This window comes from Mytilus galloprovincialis, chromosome 10 (assembly GCF_965363235.1).
Source record: "Mytilus galloprovincialis chromosome 10, xbMytGall1.hap1.1, whole genome shotgun sequence".
NCBI lineage: Eukaryota > Metazoa > Mollusca > Bivalvia > Mytilida > Mytilidae > Mytilus > Mytilus galloprovincialis.
The window spans coordinates 22,138,595-22,162,287 of NC_134847.1; the positions used below are offsets into that span (position 1 = coordinate 22,138,595).

The 23,693-nt window shown below is 31.7% G+C and overlaps 1 protein-coding gene across 8 annotated transcripts in view; it reads right to left on the minus strand.

Annotated features, from left to right (window-relative positions):
• Positions 1-21,897, minus strand: part of LOC143047166 (uncharacterized) — a 48,088-nt gene extending 26,191 nt beyond the window's left edge. For 6 of the 8 annotated variants that reach the window (XM_076220140.1, XM_076220141.1, XM_076220139.1 and 3 more), the window contains exons 1-14: positions 21,815-21,896; positions 20,290-20,380; positions 19,681-19,744; positions 18,947-19,060; positions 17,913-18,053; positions 16,301-16,405; positions 11,772-11,960; positions 10,022-10,101; positions 9,141-9,208; positions 7,404-8,175; positions 6,854-6,957; positions 6,337-6,444; positions 4,298-5,103; positions 3,511-3,682 (exon numbers count right to left, since the gene is read on the minus strand). In XM_076220140.1, coding sequence (XP_076076255.1) covers positions 3,511-3,682; positions 4,298-4,786 — 661 coding nt within the window. In that variant the 5' untranslated portion in view covers positions 4,787-5,103; positions 6,337-6,444; positions 6,854-6,957; ... (8 more) ...; positions 20,290-20,380; positions 21,815-21,896. Of the gene's footprint in view, positions 1-1,963; positions 2,634-3,510; positions 3,683-4,297; positions 5,104-6,336; positions 6,445-6,853; positions 6,958-7,403; positions 8,176-9,140; positions 9,209-10,021; positions 10,102-11,771; positions 11,961-16,300; positions 16,406-17,912; positions 18,054-18,946; positions 19,061-19,680; positions 19,745-20,289; positions 20,381-21,814 lie in introns of all 8 variants that reach the window. The other 2 variants (XM_076220134.1, XM_076220135.1) reach the window with 2 other exon arrangements.
• Positions 21,898-23,693: the final 1,796 nt, after the last annotated feature.

The following is a 23,693-nucleotide window of genomic DNA, read 5'->3' on the forward strand; positions in this document are numbered from 1 at the left end:
TGGTTGGTTTGCCAGGTCACAAAACACAATTTTTAAACTAGATAGCCTAATAATGATTCTGGCTATATTTGGTAATATTTGGCCCAGTAGTTTCAGAGGAGAAGATTTTTGTAAAAGTTAATTAAGATTTACGAAAAATGGTTAAAAATTGACTATAAAGGGCAATAACTCCTAAAGGGGTCAACTGACAATTTTGGTCATGTTGACTTATTTGTAAATCTTACTTTGCTGAACATTATTGCTGTTTACAGTTTATCTCCATCTATGATAATATTCAAAATAATAACCAAAAACAGAAAAATTTCCTTAAAATTACCAATTTAGGGGCAGCAACCCAACAATGGGTTGTCTGATTCATCTGAAAATTTCAGGGCAGATAGATCTTCACCTGATAAACAATTTTACCCCATGTCAGATTTGCTCTAAATGCTTTAGTTTTTGAGTTATAAGCCAAAAACTGCATTTTACATTTGAATATATAGAATGAGTAAATTTACGGATTTTTTTTTACAAAAATTTGAAAAAATTGAATTTTTCATGAAATGTGAGAAAATTCAGTCAAATTTAATCACTCATACCCCATAGATTGTCTTTAATTACTGTAAGCATTGACATACATACTATTATAACTTGTGAAACATATGCAGTGTAAAACATTATGCAATTAGAATGAATGAAAGCAATTTATAAAAAAAAATATTTCAAGGTCATTGTCTTTTATTCAAGGTCATTTAGTATAAAACTTCATGCATTGATTTTTTTTTTAAACTGTAGGATATAAAAGTTATAAGCTAAAATGTGTCTTATTTTTGTGAAAATATGTAATTCTTAATTAGCATTATTCAAAAAATAACCAAGACAAACATATATCTGCTTTTCTGAGGAGAACTAGTTTTACCACCAACGTACACAATACAAACTTTTGTGTATGCTTTACCTTAAAAACCACAATTTTTTTAAGAAAAAAAACAATCTTGGATCTAAATAATCATTAAATGAACAACTTTTTCTCTATATTAACATTTGATTGTGTATTCCAATGCCTTGATTAGTTTTTGATAACTAAAATTCCCCCCTCTTTATTGCAAATACTTTATGGACCAATCAAAACGTATGGTTTATATGAAATGTTGTCAAATTTAAGTTTATACAGATAGAAGGGATATTTAAGTGCAATTAAGATTAGCAAAATATACTGACATAGTGAGGATATCTCCTTTCATGTTTCAATAATATTCAATACATTAAAAAGAAATCAATAGCAATAAACCAGAACAAATCAATAGCCACCCCCACCCCCTTTTCCTGAAAAAATAAATTGTTAAAAAAAATTATAAATTGATGTAGCCTTGTGGATTTCATTCTGTGTACGTAAAGGTTTCATAAAAAGATATCAAAATATAAAAGGTAAGCGGACATATGACAGACGAAAGTCGTGTCAAATGACAGCATAAGAGACAATAAATGGTTTCAGATGTATATATACAAATTTAAATATAATTTGGGAAATAATAATTTGTTCATATATTTGCACCTAATGTATGGGCAAATAATACAGCAGCAAGAGTAATTATTACACATTGCAAAATTCAAAAACAATTTTATATTACTAAAGGGTATCTTTTAACTTTGAAACTTTCTTTAAAGCATATTTAAAGAATATTCAACTCTTTATGTACCAAATACTGAATGAACTTTTTCTTTTCTTTGAAATATTTGAATTTTTTTTCATCAAAGATTTGAAGTATGATTTTCTTTACCTTTTAACCTAAAACATTCATAATCAAATGGTAATATCTTAAGAAAGTTAGTCATGAAGGTATATTCATGATATTTGTATATGCATATTTAGATTTCAAATCTTAAGAAAAGTTGTGTCAAAATTATGAAGAAATAAATCTACAAAATTTATATCTGTATTATATGCCCTTAATTGGTTGCAGACAGCTTAGACAAGACTGACATATTTAAATTTGTAAGATTTTGTTCAAACTGAGCTGCTGCTAGTTGATCCTGATCTGAACTGCTTTTTAAGTTCCTGAATGTCCTAGAAAAGTAGCTATTTATTTGTTGCGAAGAAAGAAATTCACTAATTTCAAACATTCTGTCTCCATTTGCTAGTTTTTTATGTCTCATTTCATTAGCGACTTCAGTAGGATCAGCTTTGTTTCCAGTTATGGTTCCCTGTTTAAACTTCTCATCTAGAAATTTCTTTTGCTTATCGTTGAAGCGAGTGGTTTTTTGTTGTTTCCGCAAAGCCCATCCTTGATCTAAGTCTGTTTCACCAGAGCTCTGAACTGTGTCAGAAAATTTAACAACAGGTCGGGTCTCACTGGTTTTTAATTTTTCAACATAGAGTGTTTTGGTTAAATCTATCCTGCATTGCTTTTCTGGAACCAAAGTGCAGTTATTCACGTGAAGATGCAATTCCAGATCTTTGTATCTTGAAAAACTTTTCATACATCCATCTGTAGGACATGTGAATAAACTCTCCTCATTATTTTCCTCATTTTTTATTTTTTTTACACATCCAAAGGATAATAAATCTTCAATGCAACTTTCCTCCTCAATCAACAATGGACATAGAGCATACTGACTGGTCTTTACTATTATAGTCCACGGAATAAGCAGACCTAAAATCATATAGTTTAAATTTTTATTAAAACATATCACAATCACATATTTTTTTGCATTATAGTTAAAAAATACATGTATTCTACCTGCGAAATATAGTAATTGCAAATTTACTAGTTATTCGTTTTTTTAGTCTTTTGTTCTGGTCTTGAAAACTAGTTATGCATAGTATAATTAATGTGCTACAGCTACTTGATTCAGTCATCAGGGAAGTGAAGTACAAATGGAAACGGCTGTATCAAAAATATACTAGTGGTGCTCCCATACAAAAAATACACTTTCTGTCATTAGATCTATGGTAAATTAAGAAAAACAAAATTCTGATAAAAGCTTGAAACAGCAAAAGGTTAAGACAGACAAAATATGTGCACCGCCAACTAACATGCCAAATAATTCTACAACATGTCATTAGGCATTTGTAGTACATATAGTAACACCCCTTCTCAATGTAAAAAGTCAATCTTAAAATTGGTTTGTTGAGTGGAATCATCAAACAATTCTTATACCAAATGTGAGGCAGACAAACAAAATAAATGGCTTCGCCTTTGTGGTATAATTTCAAAGAGATACATAAACCATTCCATGAGTTATTGTCTGTAAACTAGAAGAATGCTTATTTGTGCCTTTTTGACCCCCAATTTCTAAACTGTTTGGACCAAACCCACAAAGTTAATCCCAACATTTTTTTTGTGTCATAAATCTTGTGTTTAAATTTCATAGATTTCTATTTACGTATACTAAGTTACTGTGCAAAAACCATAAAAAGGACAGACAAAGGTAAAAAAAAATATGCCCCAGACATTTTACTGCTGTTGAAGCAAAGTTGATAAATGTTAAAAAGACCATTTTAATTAACTTTTCTCATAATTTGCATACCTGGCCCTATACCATATGCTTTCCAAACTCTAAGTCCTCCATTTTCAAACACAAAGTTGTTGTATGATGTTATGCCAGGTATAGAAGCTTGATTCTTTGTAGCAGTGTCTCTGGTTTGGATCTTCACAACTTTAATATGACATTTAACATTTTTTTTAGTTCTTTCAATGGCCTGAAATAAACAAGACAAATTATCTTACATTTGTATTTATCAATAATAAAAATCTGTTTCAATCAATAGAAAAGTCAGTGCTTTCTACAAGGGCAACCATCTTACTAATGATATGGTTTGGCCAATTTAAATAAGATATCAAACAGGAAAGCTATGATACACTTTTTACTTAAGTGTCAGACTAAAATTCTTTTTTTTGTCTAGAGTGATGTCTCAGATTAAATTATTTATTGTATTACTGATAAATCATTAAGTATTGGTTTCTATAACCATAAATTATATGAACTTTAACACCACTCTTTCATAGATACAAGTATCAGATTTGAAGTATGGCTAGACTTATAATGTTGTAAAATGGGATACAAATACATTAAGAGCTATTTGTAAAGTTATTATTATAATGGGGTATCATCTTTTATATTTAACATCAATGTTGTTTATAAAGCCTGTAAATTTAAAAAGATCTCTGGTCGATATTTGTATATGCAATTATACAACATATTCCCATTTCATCACAAAAAATTAAATTCTGCCATCTGCCATGTAAGGTTTAAAAATTGTAGAAATTACAACATGATTGTCTAGAAATTAAACAAATTATTCCTGAATACTTACTGTTTTTATCTGCTTAGCATTCACAACATCATTCCCTTGGTTAACATATCTCTTAATTCCACTCTTGAATGTAGCAGCTGCTCTATCACAGGCCCCTTTCCCATCTTGGGCTTCACAGAAGTTATATGATACAATGTGACCCTTTGAAGGTTTGTTGTTATTGATGTTGATTATAGTATCAGCACATTTATAACATGCCACGTTATCTGACCATAGGTGTACAGATCTGACCTCTGGATTGTTTTTTAAAACATTGTTAAGAACATCACAAATTGTTGCTGATGTTGTTTTTGAGTCCTGTAAAATCTGTGATTCGAATATGTGAACAAAGGTCAGAGATTGCAACTCTTCTGCATTTCTTCGGAAGCAAACAGATATGTGACATGATATACCTCGTTTTCCAAACCAATCAAGTTGATCTTCTCTATATTTGCGAGGTAGATACTTCATGGCCCAATCAAATACAACAAAAACTTCATCTTCTTTCATTGAATTGAAAAGAAATGATTTCGCAGCTTCTTGGTTTCTTGCTCTTAAGATATGACTCTTCCAAAGGAAAATGCTCTCCACTGCTTGCTGAGCTCTATATACAATATCATCTCTTGTCTGTTGATCTGTAAAATTAGCTATTTCTACCTCTTTCAAAATTCCATGTAATAATTCCTTCAGCTGCTCACAAGATTCACAAACCTTATTGTGATCATGGTTGCATTTATCCTTGAAGTGTTCCTCTTTAGTACTTGATAAAGCAAATTTCCAAATTTCCTACAATGGACAGCAACCTCATTCTCCCCTGACACATGAACCTATAAAGTAAGGTGTTGTAAGGGACGACATCAAAAGATCTATGTAGGATAAAAAACTTAAATCAAATAGTATGAGGGTGGGGGGGGGGGGGGGGTCAACATTACTGCAAGTTTTGTTAATCTTAAATCGATTTTACATATATCCCTATTGGTCAATCAATTTTTCCCAAAATAAGTTAAGAGGGGGGATGTGGGCGTCAGTGAAAAAACTATGTGAATTAAGTTTTTTATCCTTCATTGAATTTTTGATGTCGTCCCTAAGATTAGTTATATTAGAAGAATTCTTTTGCAGCACTAAGATATAGTTCTCATTTCACAACTAGATTTAGAGCCTGTGTAGCTCACCTTGGTTTATGAGAATATTAAACATAGTAAGCAGATGGAATCATGATAAAATTGTGTTTTGGTGATGGTGATGTTTTTGTACATCTTACTTTACTGAACATTCTTGCTGCTTATTTTACCATCTTGGTTGGTTGACCGGGATCCGGACACATTTTTTAAACTAGATACCCCAATGATGATTGTGGCCAAGTTTGGTTAAATTTGGCCCAGTAGTTTCAGAGGAGAAGATTTTTGTAAAAGTTAACGCCGGACGACGCCAGACGCAAAGTGATGGGAAAAGCTTACTTGGCCTTTTAGGCCAGGTGAGCTAAAAATGTGATGGTAATCAACTGCTCACAAATAAATCAGGAGTTGTTATTGCCATTTTTATTATGTCTAGTCTGTTTCATAAAAAATAGTCAACAACATCTAGTATAAGGAATGATTGTTAGGCGTAAATGTCTGCCTGGCAGGCATAATTTAACCTTGACCTCATTTTCATTGTTCAATGGTAAGTTTTTGTGTTTGGTCTGTTTTCAATTACCATAATCAAAATGTCAACTATGTTGGTGGATGTAATAATTGTAAGGGATTAAATGTCTGTTTGACATGATTTATCTGACCTTGACCTCATTGTCATGAATCTTTGAAAAATGTTATGTTTATGTGATATTTGTAGTAAAATCTTTATCTTTAAGACTTTTGACATAAAATGTCAATGGTCAGTAAAGCAAGGGAGACATTCAAATATTTACATTCTTGTTTGTATTTCTCCTACATTCAATATGTTGCCTGACAATATGATTATTGCAATTGCACACCTCAAAAAGTATTTTTGACCATATTAGTTCAAGAAATTTGGTTCAATTTCTGAGATATCTTGTGTTATTACATAATTGAATAATGTACCTTGTAATCTGTTTTCATATATCATTTTGCTTCTAACAAGTGTCTGTTCAATTCAGTCCCATTTGATGTTTCTGGATATCCTTCTGACACAACAACATCTTGAAGATCCTGAATGTAGAAGCAACAAAAAAAATCAATGAGTTTTTTTTTCAATATATATATATGTTAACACACATATTTACATAAATTAGCACACCGTGAGAGCAAATCAAATAGTAGGACATTTAAACTCATATGTTATACATACCAAGGTTTCTAAAATTTAAAATGTTAGTTCTAGTGACCTAATTTTTCAGTTATTTCAACCTTATGGCAAACATTTTATAAATTATCACTGCATGATTTTTTCAAATTAGAGTGTTCCCCATTGATAATCTGTTTATTGCTATTTTGCCTATGACTTTGTTGATGTTTACATTGACAACACATGTTTCTGGGTTTATCAGGATAATAAGTTAATACTAGTACATATGTAGACAAGTTTGATACAGTGTACCAAAATAATATTATAAAATACCTGAAATCCCCTGCTTCCTTCAGCAACAAAGTAGTCTAGTCCCTCCAGTGACTTTCTGACAGTAGCTGAACATTCCGAAAGTATCCTAAACATTGTGCTGCTACCTGAAACATTAAAAAAAAAAGTCATTTATCAAAGTACATTTATGAAATTTTTCACAATTTTTTTTTAAGCTAGAAATTAGAGCTCTGTAAAATCTCGTTATATAATGTAATGAGTTTTCACATCCACCCATCTTCAAATAGCTCTTTACTAAAAAATTCATTTAAAGCTTCAAGTATGATAGCTGCTTATTGTTGAAAGGTGTAAGGTCAACTGTAACATATCTCATCATTTCCTTTGGTCTCAATGGATATTTGTCTTAATGGCATTTAACACCACATCTTCCTTCGTTTATTTAATTAATTTAATTAATTTTATATGATGATTACAGTACAATTTGCTAAGTATTAATTATCTTCAAGTAATATTTAAATAAAAAGCAGTTTTTCAATTAGGAAAACTTGAGCTTTAAATATGAACTACTAACTTGATAAGGTTAAATAATTACCTAGTAAACTGATCTCATTCTCCTCACAATATGCCTGGTACTGTTGAGTGATGGCTGCAGGTCCCATGCATCTTATTATATTAGGGGCATTCATAACTTCCCTTGATGATAACTTCAGATGTCTTTCTCCAAATGGCAGATCCTTGATGATGTGACTTGAAGTAATAAAATCCAAGAAATTGGAAAGCTTTTCCTGATCCATTTTATTTCTAGTTTTACATGTTTCACTTGGTGGTATAGCACAACCGTATAATATGCTATGTTTCTGTGCAAAATAGTATCTATATTCAGTCAATCCTGGTAAGTAATTGATAAGCTGTTTAAAGCTGAGTTTTATTGCCAGAACAGATAAAACTTGTCTCCTTACTTGCCAGGCAGAAGATTTTTCATAGGATTCAACAAGAGCGGTTATCATTTTACTATTACCATTATCATCCTCATCCTGGTGTTCATCATCTTCACATATATTGTTAAATATATTATCATATTCCCCTGGGAAAAATGTGTCAATTATGGTGTAGAAGCATTCCTTAAACAAACCCTGGTATCTTCTCTTTGTCCTCTTACTGCTGTCCTTCCATCTCTGAATTGGCAAACTAATCGCTGATACCTTTCTGGAGTTCAAATAATTGTTCAAAAGATCGACATAATGTTCTCTATAGTCCTCTATTGTACTTGCTGTGTTCTGACTTGAGGAAATTGTATTCTGACTTGAGAAAATTGTATTCTGGCTTGATTGGTCAGTTACCATATATGAACTTCGAAAATTATCCTGAATAACAAAATAAATCCTGCATTGTAAGAATGAATGGAGAAGAGTGAATCTAAATGCCAATTAATTGTGTTTTTTTGTTTGTTTTAATTATGGAACACTGTTAAATTAACATATTCTTGAATTTCATCTTTAATCATACTGAATTGTCTTGTCCTGCAATTGCCTGAAAATTTGCCACTGGACATTCAGTAAACATTATGCTCTAATGTACAATGCATGATTATATGAGCGTGCATACCATTTGTTCATTGCAAGTATATAACTTATTCTATGATTGTTGCTATTAAGTTACACATATTATTCATGTATTTTATATGTATATATAAAATACAAATACAATTTAGTACAGTGTAGGAAAAGATGAAAATTTTAAAAATAACAAGTTAAAAGATGTTGTAAAGCAAGACTCATCTAGCTTTTCTCCTATTTCATAGCACAAGTTTTTTTTTAAACATTTTCCTACACAGTAAGATTATTGATTTTACTCTGCAATATAACATAGAGCTTACAAGACTAGTCAGTTTATGTGGTTCCTAAGTGTTTCTTGTTTTTCGTATTTTTATAGAGATAAGACCGTTAGTTTTCCCCTTTGAATGATTTTACACTAGTAATTTTTGGGGCCCTTTGTAGCTTGCTGTTCAGTGTTACCCTAGGTTCTGTGTTGAAGATCGTACCTTAAACTATAATGGTTTACTTTTATAATTGTGACTTGGATGGAAAGTTGTTTCATTGGCACTCATACCACATCTTCTTATATCTATATACATGTAGTATAGCTTTTAACGCAACAAAAGCAGGATACTAGAGAATCTGACCCATGTAGATGCATATATGAAACATCACAATTACAAAATGATTGTGATTTCCTATAATCATGATAATAGACAATAGTTCCCTAAACACATTTTTACAAAATTAGGAATATGTACATGTCCAAAATTTACATATATTATACAACTTACTAAATCGTATGTCGTTTCTCTTGATTGTATGGTTTGTCTTGGTTACTGGTATCCTTTTCAAAATAATCCTGAAATTTAAGTTATATAAAAGGATGTAATATTTAACAAGGTTAATATATCTTGCAGTTACATAGATACATGTACATAAACTATATACATTTATATTGATATATACGAATTTCATTTATATAAACACATAATAGATACCTTTACAGCTCTAACATTGTTGGGTTGATGTTTAGACGAGTTGTAAACACATAATAAATATATCCTAGTTGGATAATATTAAAAAAAATTGTGCAACTGCAAAAAAAAAGGAAAAAAGTAACTTCAAATGATTTTTGTAGTGCAATTTAACTTTACCATACATTCAGATTGTTCTCCAACTGTTGTATTTGTTTCATGGTATAAAATCAATGAGGACCTCTAAATCCACTTTAATTTAAAAATATAAAATAGGTGAAGAATATACTTTTAATTCTATGTTACAGCTAATTTGCTAATGCATGTAAAGCAAAACTTTTTTTGGTTTGCTTGCTTTATTTGTATAATTGTTTATACAAGATTTGTTAATAAGATTGACATCTTTAAACAACATATTTAGGCATAGTTCAACCTGTATATATAATATTTGAATTTAATTGGGTGTTATCCTAATGTATGTGCAATATAAACACAAAGCAAGCAAGCTAACTAAAGTCTTGCTCTACATGCTTTAGGAAATTAGCTGTAAAATGATTTAAAATTATCTATTATAGTATACTCAATACTCATACATCTAAGTGCTGCTATGGACATTTTTTTAATGCTGCCATAAACCCCAGTATTTCATGTTGGTTTTTTTTTAATTATAGGCAGGATTGGTTTTGTTTTTTAGTTACCTTATCTGCTGTAATTTCATGACATTTCTTAGGCTCTTCTATGTTGTCTAAAAGTTTTCTTCTACAGTTAATGCAAATATCTATTAAAGATAAGAATACTTTATAATTATGATTTAATGCAATTATAATATCAGTTTATAATACAAGATATTTTATTGACAACTCAATGATGACATTAGGATCTTTAGTATTATTCCGCCTTAGGACACACGTTTCTCAGCATAGTTAAGAGTTGCCTGAAAGTGTACTACATTGTATTTATGATGAATTGATTGCATCCAATGACAAACATTACATGCATATTTCTATTAGGTTCCTTTTGATCATACATGCATTGCAGGAAGAGTGTGAGATATAATGTTGTTTTGCTATAAGCTAGTTTGTGTCACCTTTTTTTTCTTCTTTTGAAATTAAAAAAAAAACACCAATCTTTTAAATGATTTTCTGTAATAAAAATTAGGACCTTTTTGTTTGGTTCATTTTACATTCATTGAATTTTATTGTGGTGATCAATAGAATGTTAGGAATTTAATTGTAGTTACACACTTTATTTTTAGATAAGAATATTACCTCTCACATGCGTAAATTAGTTGTACAGAATGAGACGTAACACTTTATAAATTTTGTGTGTAAAACTACTACTCATTAATCGTTTTGTTACAAATTAGGCCATTAGTTTTCTCATTTAAATTGTTTCACTTTATTCATGACAGTGTCTTCTTTAGCCAACTATATGGTATGGATTTTTCTCATTGCTGAAAGATGTACAGTGGCCTATAATGTTCTTATATCCATTATTGAACCAAGTGAATGGGTCTCATTTGGGTCTAAGCGTATCACGGGAATGTCCATTTTTTGTAAGCATGATACATGAAAGTCAATTTATTGTGCCAGAAAGAAGTCTAGGGGGACAGGAGAAATTACAAATAAAATGATAATTGCTTACGTACATAGTTTAAACGTGATACGGGAATCTGACAAAACAGTTAAATCAGAATCTGGGATCAGAACACCCCCCTTCCCCCCAATGACCCCTTGTGATAGTCCTTTTATTGGCAATCAAACAATGACTTTTTATGTCCCCTCTTATGGGAAAAATTTGTTGATTATTTAGGGAATCACTGAAGTATGACTTGAGCCCCTTCCTTTTTAGGTTAGTCAATGGGCCCCCCTTATCAAAAGTTCTGGATCAGCCACTGATAAATGCCATTCAACGGATGTACGTTATATACTGTGTTAATACCAATAGTGCTATCAACTTTTAACATATATATATAGATATACCATTTTATCACCAGTCGACTGGCATATATTTCCTCCCCAAAACATCTATTATACATGCTCCTGGGCCCCAACCTTAGGCAGCAACCATTTGTTTTTGGGGGAGGGGGGGGAATTGGGGGCTATGGAATTTTTTGGCAAAAAAAGTTTAGTTTCCAGTTTTTGGAGACAAAAAATATTTGTTTTTGATTCTGAGAAAAAAAAATTGTTTGTTTCCATCTCAGCTGCTTCTATATGTAATGCTAAAAATGAAATAAAAAAATTGTTTTCAATTTGTCGTGAAAAAAATAAGATTGTTTTTCGCCGTAGGCTAAAAAAAAGTTTGTCCAGAAAAAAAATCCATAGCCTCCTCCCCCCCCCCCACCCACCCCCCCCCCTCCCCCCCCCCCGATAATGAAATGGTTGCTGCCTTATGATTTGGAAGTTAAAAGTGATGATTTGCCTTTGAAAACTCTGATAAAATACTTACTAGTATTGACTGGAATGATGATTCCCCAATGTTCTCTAATCTTCTGAACTCTGACAATATCCAACGGCCTTCCTCCTGTGATTGATTTGGTTTTCCTTCCTCTCTCTGGTACATTTTGACTTTTTGGATGAGAACTGAGGGATATTGGCACTTCACACAATTTACGTCTTTTTTCTATTTTGATTATTTCTGGTATAAAATGAAAAATATACACTGCACACACATAAATGTTCACATGAATCTGGAAGTATTCCAGTCTCTATTAAAATTTCATATGTATCAGTTTCTGTAAATGTGGATAAGGGTTTTAAATCTTCTGAACAAGCAATTAAGTTTTCAAATTGTTCAAAAAAGCAGGAATGTAGGGCCATATCTGATTACCATGTTTTGAAAGTTCTGTCTGCATATTTATGCTGAAATTTGACTCTTTTCTGAAGAGCTCCAAAATAGGGCTGGCTAAAACTGGGAAGATAGCAAACCTTAATGTGTACTATTTTTCACAGTTTCTCCATCTGTAACTGAACTTAAAGGATTGTTCTTGAACAAGTACATTTTTTGAAGTAATATCATTTATATTAAATAGAAGTCAAAGATTTAAAGTCGGTCATTAAAAAGAGGAAATTTTGAAAAAATGGCAATGTCTGTCTTTTTCAAAAGGAGTTTAAATTTCACTATCAAATTTACTCGTTCCAATTTTTTTCCTAAAATTAGCTAAAATGCTAAGGTTTAAGTAGACCATACTCACAAGGCTGTGTAAAATTGCGTTATATCATTTTACTCCCTCAAAAAAAAACTTAATTTTAGAAATTTAACAATTCTCCAAATACAATGGTTCCCCCCTACTATGACGACTGATTCCAATATTTGGATAACAGATAATTTAATACTATAATATATCATTTTAAAGATAAATGATAGAACAATTAAAAAATACAAGTGTTTTTAAATATCATATACAGTGCTTTGTTTCAGATGGGGTCTAAAAGTACGTAAAATTTCAATTTTCTTAACAATAACCCAGTTGAATTATACCAAATGTTGATGTGGTTGCTATGGTAACCAAGGAGACATTTATACAAAACTAGACTTATTTTTCAAAGTTTCATACAACAGTCAACTAATTTATAAAGAATGGATAAAATCTGCAGATAGCCGTGGCCAACCCATTTCTCAATATTGATGCATACATGGCATCCTGATTTTCTATCTGACAGGTTTTCATGTGTCAATACTTGTGTTTCTATGCCTTTATCTAGTTCTTTTACTTGTTTATGAACTCAGAATCTACAGAAAAGAAGATTATCTCAGACAGTATGTACAAAATGTGTTTTATAAATGACCCTTGTCTAACACCCTGTTTGGATGAAGTCAAAAGTGGGGTTCTTGGTACATAAAATTTGAAGTCCACAATAAAGACCTTACTAAATTTGTATCAAAAGCACTTTACAATGTCTATTGTACATGTTCCATTTCACATAATATCTTTCTTTTCTTCTGTAGGATAGCAAGTGGTTTAAATATAAGCCTGTTGAGACTAAAATTGCATTCAAGTTTTTCATTAAAAAGGCAAAAATCTTTGTATCAGACCATACTGTCTGTAAGAAAAGTTAATTGCAAGAGCCTTTTTGTGCTCAGATTTGTTGTTTCATGTCACATGAGTATAGAAATGATAAAAAAGACACAATTTTTTTTATTTCTTATAGCCTCAATATGCATTTTTTAATGTAAATATGTGGCACGGCCTAAATTGACCCTTATTTTTTCCAGTCTTACTTGGCTTAAGACCCTTTTAAACTAATATGATATGTTATTTGTAACTTTTCTTTCCATTTAAAGTACATTCAATACATATGTAAGGAATATTTATAACCAAAAAGCTTCACAAATTTAAAATTGCTGGAAAAAATTACATCTTCATGTAAGGCCCCCTTTCATTGAAAAACCTCAATTTTTTGGCCCAGGCTGATATAAATTTGACTTTTGAATAATTATGCTAAGTCTGATAAATCAAATGAGTACTCTATTGCTTTTAGTGCATAATAAATGATATATTAGGGCATTTAAAAAGTATCTTTTTGCAATATTTTAATCTTCAAAGCCCAAAATGTTGATAGTTGAAATTTTTCAATTTTAACGTCAAAATTTAACACGCAAAGATGAGTATAGAATTTAACATATTGTCTATAATATATATCCTATTGCTATGAAACTTTGCAAGCAGTGTTATAATTTATTAAGATTTGGTCATAACAAGTTTTTTTAAGATTTGTCAACTCTTTCTATCCTATTAGGTCCGAGACCACAATTGTCGTCCCATGATTTTCGTTGTTCACGAATATAGTCCCTAGTGTTAACAGTGGGTTACTTGCCAATAATTTTTTACCCCTTCCAAATTTATTTCTCCATGTTTAATGCCTCAAATTGTAAGCAGGGGGGTGAAATTACACTGTAAAAAAATTTGGGTCCAGAATTTTACAGGAAAGTTGTGATTTGGTCCAGCTGAAAAAAGTTAAAATTAGCACTTCGGAAGCTGTCAAAAGATTTCAAGACACCCTAAACACAAAATTGTCCATATTTTGAGTTAGAGACGACAAAGTTTTCTATAATTTTGATATAATTTGTCCCAAAAGTAGTACAGCACACTGTAAAAGTTTCATTGAGAAAGCGCAGGTGGGATTTTTTTAATTTTCATTTATGTTCTAAAAGAAGTGCACTACGAATTAATTGTGTTCTCGGACCAATTAGAATTATTTTTCTGTTTTGTAAATGGGAAGTGGTTGAGTGATGAATCTTAAAACGTACCAAAAGGTATAACGTCGATGGGCTTCTAAAATGTTGTAAATTACAAATTTTTCAAGAAAAAAATATCTCACAAACAGGCTTTGAAAATTTGGACAAAATGCATGTTTCCAAAATGTTGTATGTGAACTTGAACTTTTTTGTAAATAGCAGTGAAATAAAGACTTTGACATTTCTGGATTATCCAAGAAATTAAATTACTTTCACAGAAATAAAGAAATGTGCAATTATTTTATTCCCAAAGCCATAATACAACGATTTTCAAGTTTTCTGATTTCAAACAACATTTTGGAAGCAAACTTTACAAACAACTGACATTTATTCTATGACTCCAAGGACTTAGGGATATAACAGAAACGACTGAAATCCCAATTGAAACAGAAATAACCATGACATTGACAACAACGACGGATGCAGCAAGTGATGACTTATTCATTGTTAAGTCTGTAATCTATTTCTGTGGTTTATTGCTATGATTCATGTATCTTGTTTAGCTAGTTGCCTCTTGTTTAGGTGTTTCTCATGATTCAGTAAACTGTGACCTTTTAAGAACTCCTCTTTTTAAGAGGTGTTCTTGGTGATTCTTTTATACCCTGTATTTGTAGCTCTCTTGTTTAGGTGTTCTCTGGTATTCTTTTATACCCTGTATTTGTAGCTCTCTTGTTTAGGTGTTCTCTGGTGTTCTTTATACCCTGTATTTGTAACTTATTTCTTAACATACTCCTGGAGTGTTGACAAACTGACATTTAACATGACCTTCAGACATAGACATCCCTTTAAGATTGAAACAGAGAATCTAGTAAACCGAACATTATATCAATGAGTTTGCTGCTGACAACAAGATTATTTAATTTCTATTTTTTATTAATAAAACATATAAATAATTTGGCCCTTGGGAGTCAAGTACTCAGCAAAGGGAAATTTAGCTCCAGGCCCTGTCGACGACACTTGGTATAGATGGACCAAGCCCCATGGACATGGACACTCCGTCAACCAACCGGAACCAGATGAGTTCCTATAAGGGTATGAAGCGTTGCTCCATCTCATAGCAGGTGGCTACGATAAAGGGGGTTAGATTGACGGTGGAGAGAGAAATAAATGTAGATGTATTACATTTAATGACTTGGGGGAAATGAGAAATTAGACCAGTGGTCAATTTCGAAAGGGTCCAAAAAGTCAGGTGTGAAACAGCTGAGTGACCCCCAAGATGCAATTTTGTAATATGTCTTAATATAAATATTTTTGATTGGTCTAACTGTATGCACTATCGAAGTTATTTGACTCCGTATTTTGGCATTTCGGATATAAGCATACTCCGCTTTATTGCATAATTTCGTCTGACAAATAGGCTATGCAAATAACCGGAATGTACTGTACTAAAGATTTCCTCCTGCCTGGACCATTGGTGTCAAAAAGTATTTTTAGCCAAAAAAGTCATTTACCACATTTTGGAAGCCCAGCAACGATAATAACTAACTTATATAAACCCTGAAACCAAGTTTCAAAAATCCTTGTACTGATGTTCCTGAGAAAAATGTGACAATTATAGTTATGGAACGGATGAACTGGATGGACTGTTGGAGTTAAAACAGTTTACCCCCACTTTTTTAAAGGGGAGTATAGATATACAGATGCACAACTGTACATGCTGTAAACAGACAGCAAATAAACGTTATATATGCCTCCAGGAATAGTTTAAGGTATAAAGGTTTTTTATTTTCATGTCTAACCTTTGATCCCTTGCCAATACCATAAACATTAGGAATAATTCCACATAGTGCCTGGATGTTGATAAGTGATTTGGCTATTGTTTGTATCCAGGTATGGTCACTATCCTGTAAAAAAAACACAAAAATAACTTTAGCAATTAAGAAATTATACAAATTATCTCCCCTTTTACTATAAGCATTGGTTAGAAAATAAGAGCATGAAATTTGTCACTTTTCCCACTTATATCTATAAACTAAAAAGCTGAATGTTCATATGCACTCTGAAATATACTACTGTAAATTCAGAAATTATTGCGAGGTTGCGACAGAGTTGTAAAAGCAATAATTTAAACTTGCATTTTGTAATGTTTTATATGAATTAAACAGGATTTTTCTCAAAATCGTAATAATTAAAAATCACATTTAAGTCTAAAATGACAAAATCGCAATAATAAATGCTCGCAATAATTTCTAAATTTGAAGTACTAGAAGATAAAAAGTCATGCAAAACTTTTCTCAAGTAAAAATTGTGTATTTATAATATGTGAAACCAAATTTTAAGCTATGTTTTAAGATCTTTAATCAAATGAAAAGTCAAGTTTGCCGAATTTTTAGTCTATCAAAAAACAAACAAATTTCAAGTAAAACATGAAATTCATCAGCAACCGATCACTGATGTTTTCATTAAATCTTTCATGGAAAATCAAAAGGAGTACACCTTGTGCTGTCATAATCAAATGTAGGAATGTAATTTTGTAACAAAATGACTTATTTTGTATCTAGTCACTGTATTATGTTTATTTTATTGTGAAATTGGTCAATAAATTCTAATTGGAAATTTACGCTAAAAAGGGGGCCATTTTAGGACCTTACCAAACTTTAAAACTTATATTGGAAATATAAAATAATGCAAAATCACAGATGCCTTAGAGATAATTGGGTTAGAACTCGTCAAAACTAAATCACTTGGAACATGAAAGGCTAAATTACTTATATGAAGTCAGCATCAAAAACCAAAAGTTCTAATAAGGGACAAGTTAATCCAGATTTATGTAAAAAAAATTATACAAAAATATTTTTCATTTTTAGTTGATGTGTGAAAACACACATCGTGTAATAAAAAACCCATAACATTAAGGAGCTTTGTGATGAAAAACTCAATTTGATATTTGCTTGAGTGGTGAACTTCAAACTTATCTAATTTATTGCTTACCTTTTTGCAGAACGAAAGAAAATCATAGAATATATCATAGTTGTTTAAAAAAAAAAATAGAAGAAAAATATATATAGATATATACTTAGTATGTAATAAATTCGACCAGGAGTTGTCTCCCATAGACCTAGAACTATAAAGAATTATGTAATTTTTCCAGGTTACAGTGGCAGCCATAATAACTATGTTTTTGTCAATAACTTTGTTTATATCTGGTTACTTAGTGTGAGTGTGTATTCATGTTGGTTTTTTTTAGTTTAAATGTACTTTAATATCATTTTCTGTGCTTTATTTTGAAATTTATTTGATTGTATAGCTCAAATTTTGGGCACCGTGATTGGTTAATAAAACTATCTGATCTTATCTTATCTTTATCATGAAAAAATATATAATTAAAAGAGTAATAAATTAAATACAAACCAGATAAAATGACCTAAAGAACTGAGGTAACTCTAATGAGAGTATATCTCTGTCTAGTGGTATCAGATCCATCTGTAACTCATGTATCGTTATATATCCCATAACACCCTCATGTTCAAGGATCATCTCACATACATGTAACTGAAATTACAACATATCATAGATGATTTATTGTCTTATCTTTTACAATACATGTTTGTGATTTTTTTCAATATTGCACTAAGAACAGAAAAAATGCGTGAAAAAGTGTTGATTTGTTTATTGACCGAGGTGATAAATTCATTCTTGAATTGCTATTTCATCAATTTAAAATACATGACAGAATGAGCTGATTCTTCAATCATACAGTTGATAAAAATCCATATGTTCACCTACTGCAAATATTAAGGTTTCATAACGAGTGATATCAACTTGACTTCAATATAATACTAAACTAGCCTTCATCAAGTTTATTATTACCATTTCAATTAAATTACTGGTAAATTACTGGTATGAGAGTTTATATCAAGCATTATCCAATTTTCACAAGTTCTTGAACCTATATTTCTTATGGTCAACACTCTCAATGTGTAAAATTAAAAAAATTGTGAAATACTGATCTTGTAATTGGCACATTACATTATGACATCATACACATGTCCTTTCATTAGCTGGGAATACGCAGCTCTTAATGTCCTTTTGATGATTTTGATATTTACGGACCATAGATGCAAATACATGTATGTAGCTCTTAAGGTCCTTTTGATTGTTGACTTTTTTGTATCACACTAGTACTCAATGAAGAGTGAGAAAAGAAATATCTAAGCATGCAAGAAATAGATAACAGGCTACAACCATAGGAAAATTTAAGTAAATATGTATCTTGACCTCTATATGTCTTCAGTTAGTTTTCTGTGATATTCCCATGTCTGATTTACATATATACCAACATTTCCTTTTATTCATAAGTATTTTTATGGAGGTCCTATTCTGACAAAGTCATTTTGAATAAAGACTTTTATGGATCCATCAAATAGAAGAAATTCAAAACTGACCTTCCGTGGCACCATAATATTTCTATACTCTCTTTTGATATTGCTGCTTCTGAGTTGACATGGTCAGCTATGACCTTCATGGTGGTCATTTGTGGCCGTACTAAATACACCCTCCTGTAAAAAAAAATATATTCTACATAAATGAGTAAGATATTTACGTGATACTGTGGGTTCATTATTATTCTTTTGAAACCAATTTTCGTGGATTTCTTGGGTATAGGTGAACAATGAAATTCAATTTTCCAAAAATGGAAAATTTCTGACATGCATATATTTGTTTAGGCGCCAGCTGAAGGACGCCTCTGGTTGCAGAAATTTCTTGCTACATTGAAGACCTATTGGTGACCTTCTGCTGTTGTTTTTTCTATGGTCGGGTTGTTGTCACTTTGACACATTCCCCATTTCCATTCTCAATTTTATGTACATGTATGCAGACTATTTGTTGCAAAGAACAAGTAAATTCAGGTACTGTAAATGGTAGCAGTCACAAGTATTAAAAAGCACTATTGTTTACCTGTCCTGTCAAAGATTTTTCAATAGACTGAAAGTATTCAAGGGAGAAACAAATTTTCCTTCTTTCTACTCCTAAGTTATAATATTTCTACTTTCACTAATTTAAATCTTGCTTGTGCAAAATAAAAAAAGAAACTAGGAATTCTTGTGAAATGGCATGTTTTGTTTCACTTTGAAATGAAAAATTTAACAGCACTTCAAGATATACATGATATACATACTGTTCACATCCATGTATTGACTTCTGTGTTGGGTCTAGCTTGAAATTTTATCTACATGTCTTTGCTGAAATCAGAAATAAGTGAATTTTATAGCCAATTATATAGACGATAACTGTATAGTGTATTTAAATATCAGCTGTATTTGTACCAGGTTTAGAAACCGGTGTAATGCGAGCTTTAGCTTGTAGACGAAACATGCGTCTGGCGTATTAAGTTATAATCTATAATAAACTATATTTATCCTGCAATTGGGTGTCCTACTATAGATACAGCCCTACAGATATCGCTATAATGTATCTGTATACTATACAGATATCGCTTTAAAGCTCTGCCCACTGCCGGAATGAGTATTGTTTGAACCTGTGTGACATCAGAATGTGTATTCCAGTTGCATTCCAATGACGATGACAATTGTCGATTTCAAAACTTGAATGTGTATGCATGGTTGTGTTACAAAATCAACCATGTCAATTTCAGCATGCATGTTTAGTTAATGTCAAGTCTGAAACATAGGACAACTTGTACACTTCTGTTTCAAATTTGACAATGTTTTGTTATTTGTTTTTACTGTTGAAATTAGTTGTTATGTTAAAAAAGATAATTATTCACCTTGAGCGATGTATTATTGTTGACCATTTGAGATTCTTTTCTGTGAACCCGTCTTCAGCGTAATGTGTGATTTTGATATTACTATGCCAACCTCAAGAGATTACAAATCAAATATATGCTAAATATGTTACTTTTTGTGTCTTTCAAAAACACAAACAATATACAGAATTAATTGCAGGATAAAGACAATAACTGTTTAGTGTCTTTAAATATTATTAATTCGTATATTTTAACAAATTTGATTCGTTTAGAGATAGTCACATGTTAAACTATATTTCCTAAGGTAGAGAGAAAACGGCGGAGAGAAAACGGCGGATAGCAAAAAGCATATCGCACGGTTATTTTTAGAATATCTAAAAACCAATATACTTTGTGACGTCATGTAATGAATTTCAAGATATTGTTTAACGTTTTATAACACATGATATCTGGCATCGATTATTTGACAAAAAATCTTTATATACATAAGATGTAAAAAAAAAAAAGTAAATATGTTGTTACTGTCAAGGAGACAATGTAATATCTATAAAATTCCAATAATCCTAAATGACGATTTTCAGTGGCGGATCCAGAAATTTTCATAAGTGGGGGCCCACTGACTGACCTAAGAGGGGGCCCGCTCCAGTCACGCTTCAGTGATTCCCTATATAAGCAACCAATTTTTTTCCCAAAAAGGGGGGGCCCGGGCCCCCTGGGCCCCCCTCTAAATCCGCCTCTGATTTTGATACAAATATGGTCGGAAATTAATAATATAACAAATATAACCTTTGTATGAGGTCAATACAGGATATATCGTCCTCAGTCAATATACTTCTTTCAGGTCAATATATCCTTGTATAGACCTCATACAAAGGCTATATTTGTATAATATCAGCTCGTCTTGAAACAGGTGTAGTAGCTCGCTAAAAGCTCGAATACACCTTGTTTCCTAGCCTCGTACAAATGCAGCTGATATTTAAAGAACCTAACAGTTATTGTCTATATAACATAAAAAGTGGACAAATTAATCATGATCATAGTACATTTCTTTGCTGAAATCATAAAAGTGTAAATATCATTCATTCCATAAAATGTATACATATAGTGGACCAATTACTTTGGATTCATCAATATTTATTCAATACCCATTTTTGTGGATTCTATGGGTACAGATGAATCACATTTGAAAGATTATAAAAAAAGGAACTTGCTATAGCTTTGTATGAGGACTGGGGAATATGGTCAGGAGCCTATAATTCAGTAGTTGTCAAATGTTTATGTCATACATTTTTGTTTTCGTTTCATTTTTTATATAAATAAGGCAGTGAGTTTTCTCGTTTGAATTGTTTTACAAGGTCATTTTGGGGCCTTTTATAGCTGACTATGTGGTATGGGCTTTGCTCGTTGATGAAGGCTGTACGGTAACCTATATTTGTTAATTTCTGTGTCAATTTGGTCTCTTGGGGAGAGTTGTCTCAATGTCAATCATACCACATTTTCCTTTTTATATATAGTTTCGAGAATAATATATCCATTATAATAATACCTTAAGCATTATAGCTCCAGCCACTCTGTCTAATGGTTTCATAAGCTCTGTATCCAGTACTAAATCTTTCTTTCCTTTGAACTGTTCAAAAGATAATAATTCTATCTATAATTTGCTTTTCACTAAGTAAATGTCTATACATATTGAAATAATTAAAATATGAAATTGAATGTAAATTAACATCTTAGAGATACATTTTTGGAATCATTATTGTTTTCATTTATACCTAAAAATGTGAATATCTAAAAGGTGTAGGTCCGGTAAGGGCCAATTTTGGCCACAAATTTCAGGTTCATCTAACAAAAGTTTTTGGACACTTTTTAAACATGTAAGTGTCTATTTCAATTGATTCGATTAGTATATGTGAAGATTTTAACTGATTTACCGGTAGTCATTTAAAACGCTCTGATTCAAGCTTAAATCAGATGAGTGGAGCCTTTTTCAACTGATTCTATAGTTCATATGTTGTACTTTTTCACCACTGTCCCAAGTTAGGGGAGGATTGGGATCCTGCTAGCTTGTTAAACCCTGCCACATTCTGTATGTATGTGTCTGTCACAAGTCAGGAGTCTGTAATTCAGTGGTTGTCCTTTGTTGATAAGTTACATATCATGCATATATTTGTTTTTCATTCAGTTTTTATTTTTTTAATTATATTCTTATAGTCTTATAAACTCAAAAATCGATTAAGAAAAAAGTTTAATTCTAGAAATTTTTAGTATAATATGTCATGTATGTACATCCTTAAGTTATAGAGGCTTATTTTTTTCCTTCATTTTCTAAGACTATAACAAAACATCCCCTAATCTATCGGTCTTTGTCCAATATTTTTGTGATGCCCCCCATTCCGAGGTCCAGGACTTTAAAACCCGACATTCCGAAATTAGAAACAAGAATTCCCGGATCCCGAAAGGATCATTCCCATAATACCGAGCCGTAGGTTAAAAACACCCGGCGAACCCGATGTTCCGAAAAAAGACCCGTCCCCCTCTTATAATAGCCCAGTTTCTGGTGAAATGATGACGGGCATAAATTGGTAATCACTGGAAAATAGACGATTAAGATAGGTCTAGTTCTCTTCTACAAATTCAAACATGACAGTGTCGGACCCAGGGTTTGGGAGTGGGTGTGGTGGTCACGGGGGGGGGGAGGGGGGCAGCTGGACGATCTATGCAATTGAATGGGGAAATGTAGTTGGAAATACCCCCCTTTTTCCCTGTCCTTGGTTAGCCCCCCCCCCCCTTTTTTTAAATGGCTGGATCCGCCTCTGCAGGAAATGGATAAATACAATTCTTCTTAGAAAACAGGAAACAACAACTGCAGGGGCGGAATTATTATGAAAATAATAGTCATTTATATTTTTATATAAGTTTATATTTTATAATATTCCCTTTATAACTGAGTTTACATGTAAGACAAATACATGCAAACGTAATCGAAAGTTGCGCGCAAACGTAAAACATTTTAATCCCCAAATGCGCGCAAATGTAATGCGCCCACCTCACAATACCTCTGGGAGTAATACCTTTGACCATGCTGATGATAAGATAAGGAAAGGTCCGAATATATTTGAATAAAAAAGTGTTGTTACCACACTGTAAATCTAAGTGTTATGAAATAAAACACTGCTTGAACGCTTTTTTTGTAACACTTTTTGAACGTGTAATGGTGTTCCAAATGTATTCACTAGTGTTCATCAATTGAATGTGTGGTGTTCAGTTTTTAATACCTTTGTGTTTCATTTTTGAACACTTCATGTTAAAGACCTTCACATTAGTGTTCAACGATTTAACGTGTCTGAATGTTCAAAATCTCAATACGTCTACGCGTTCAACAGCCATGTAATACTTTTTGAACACACAGAACATGTTCAAAAACC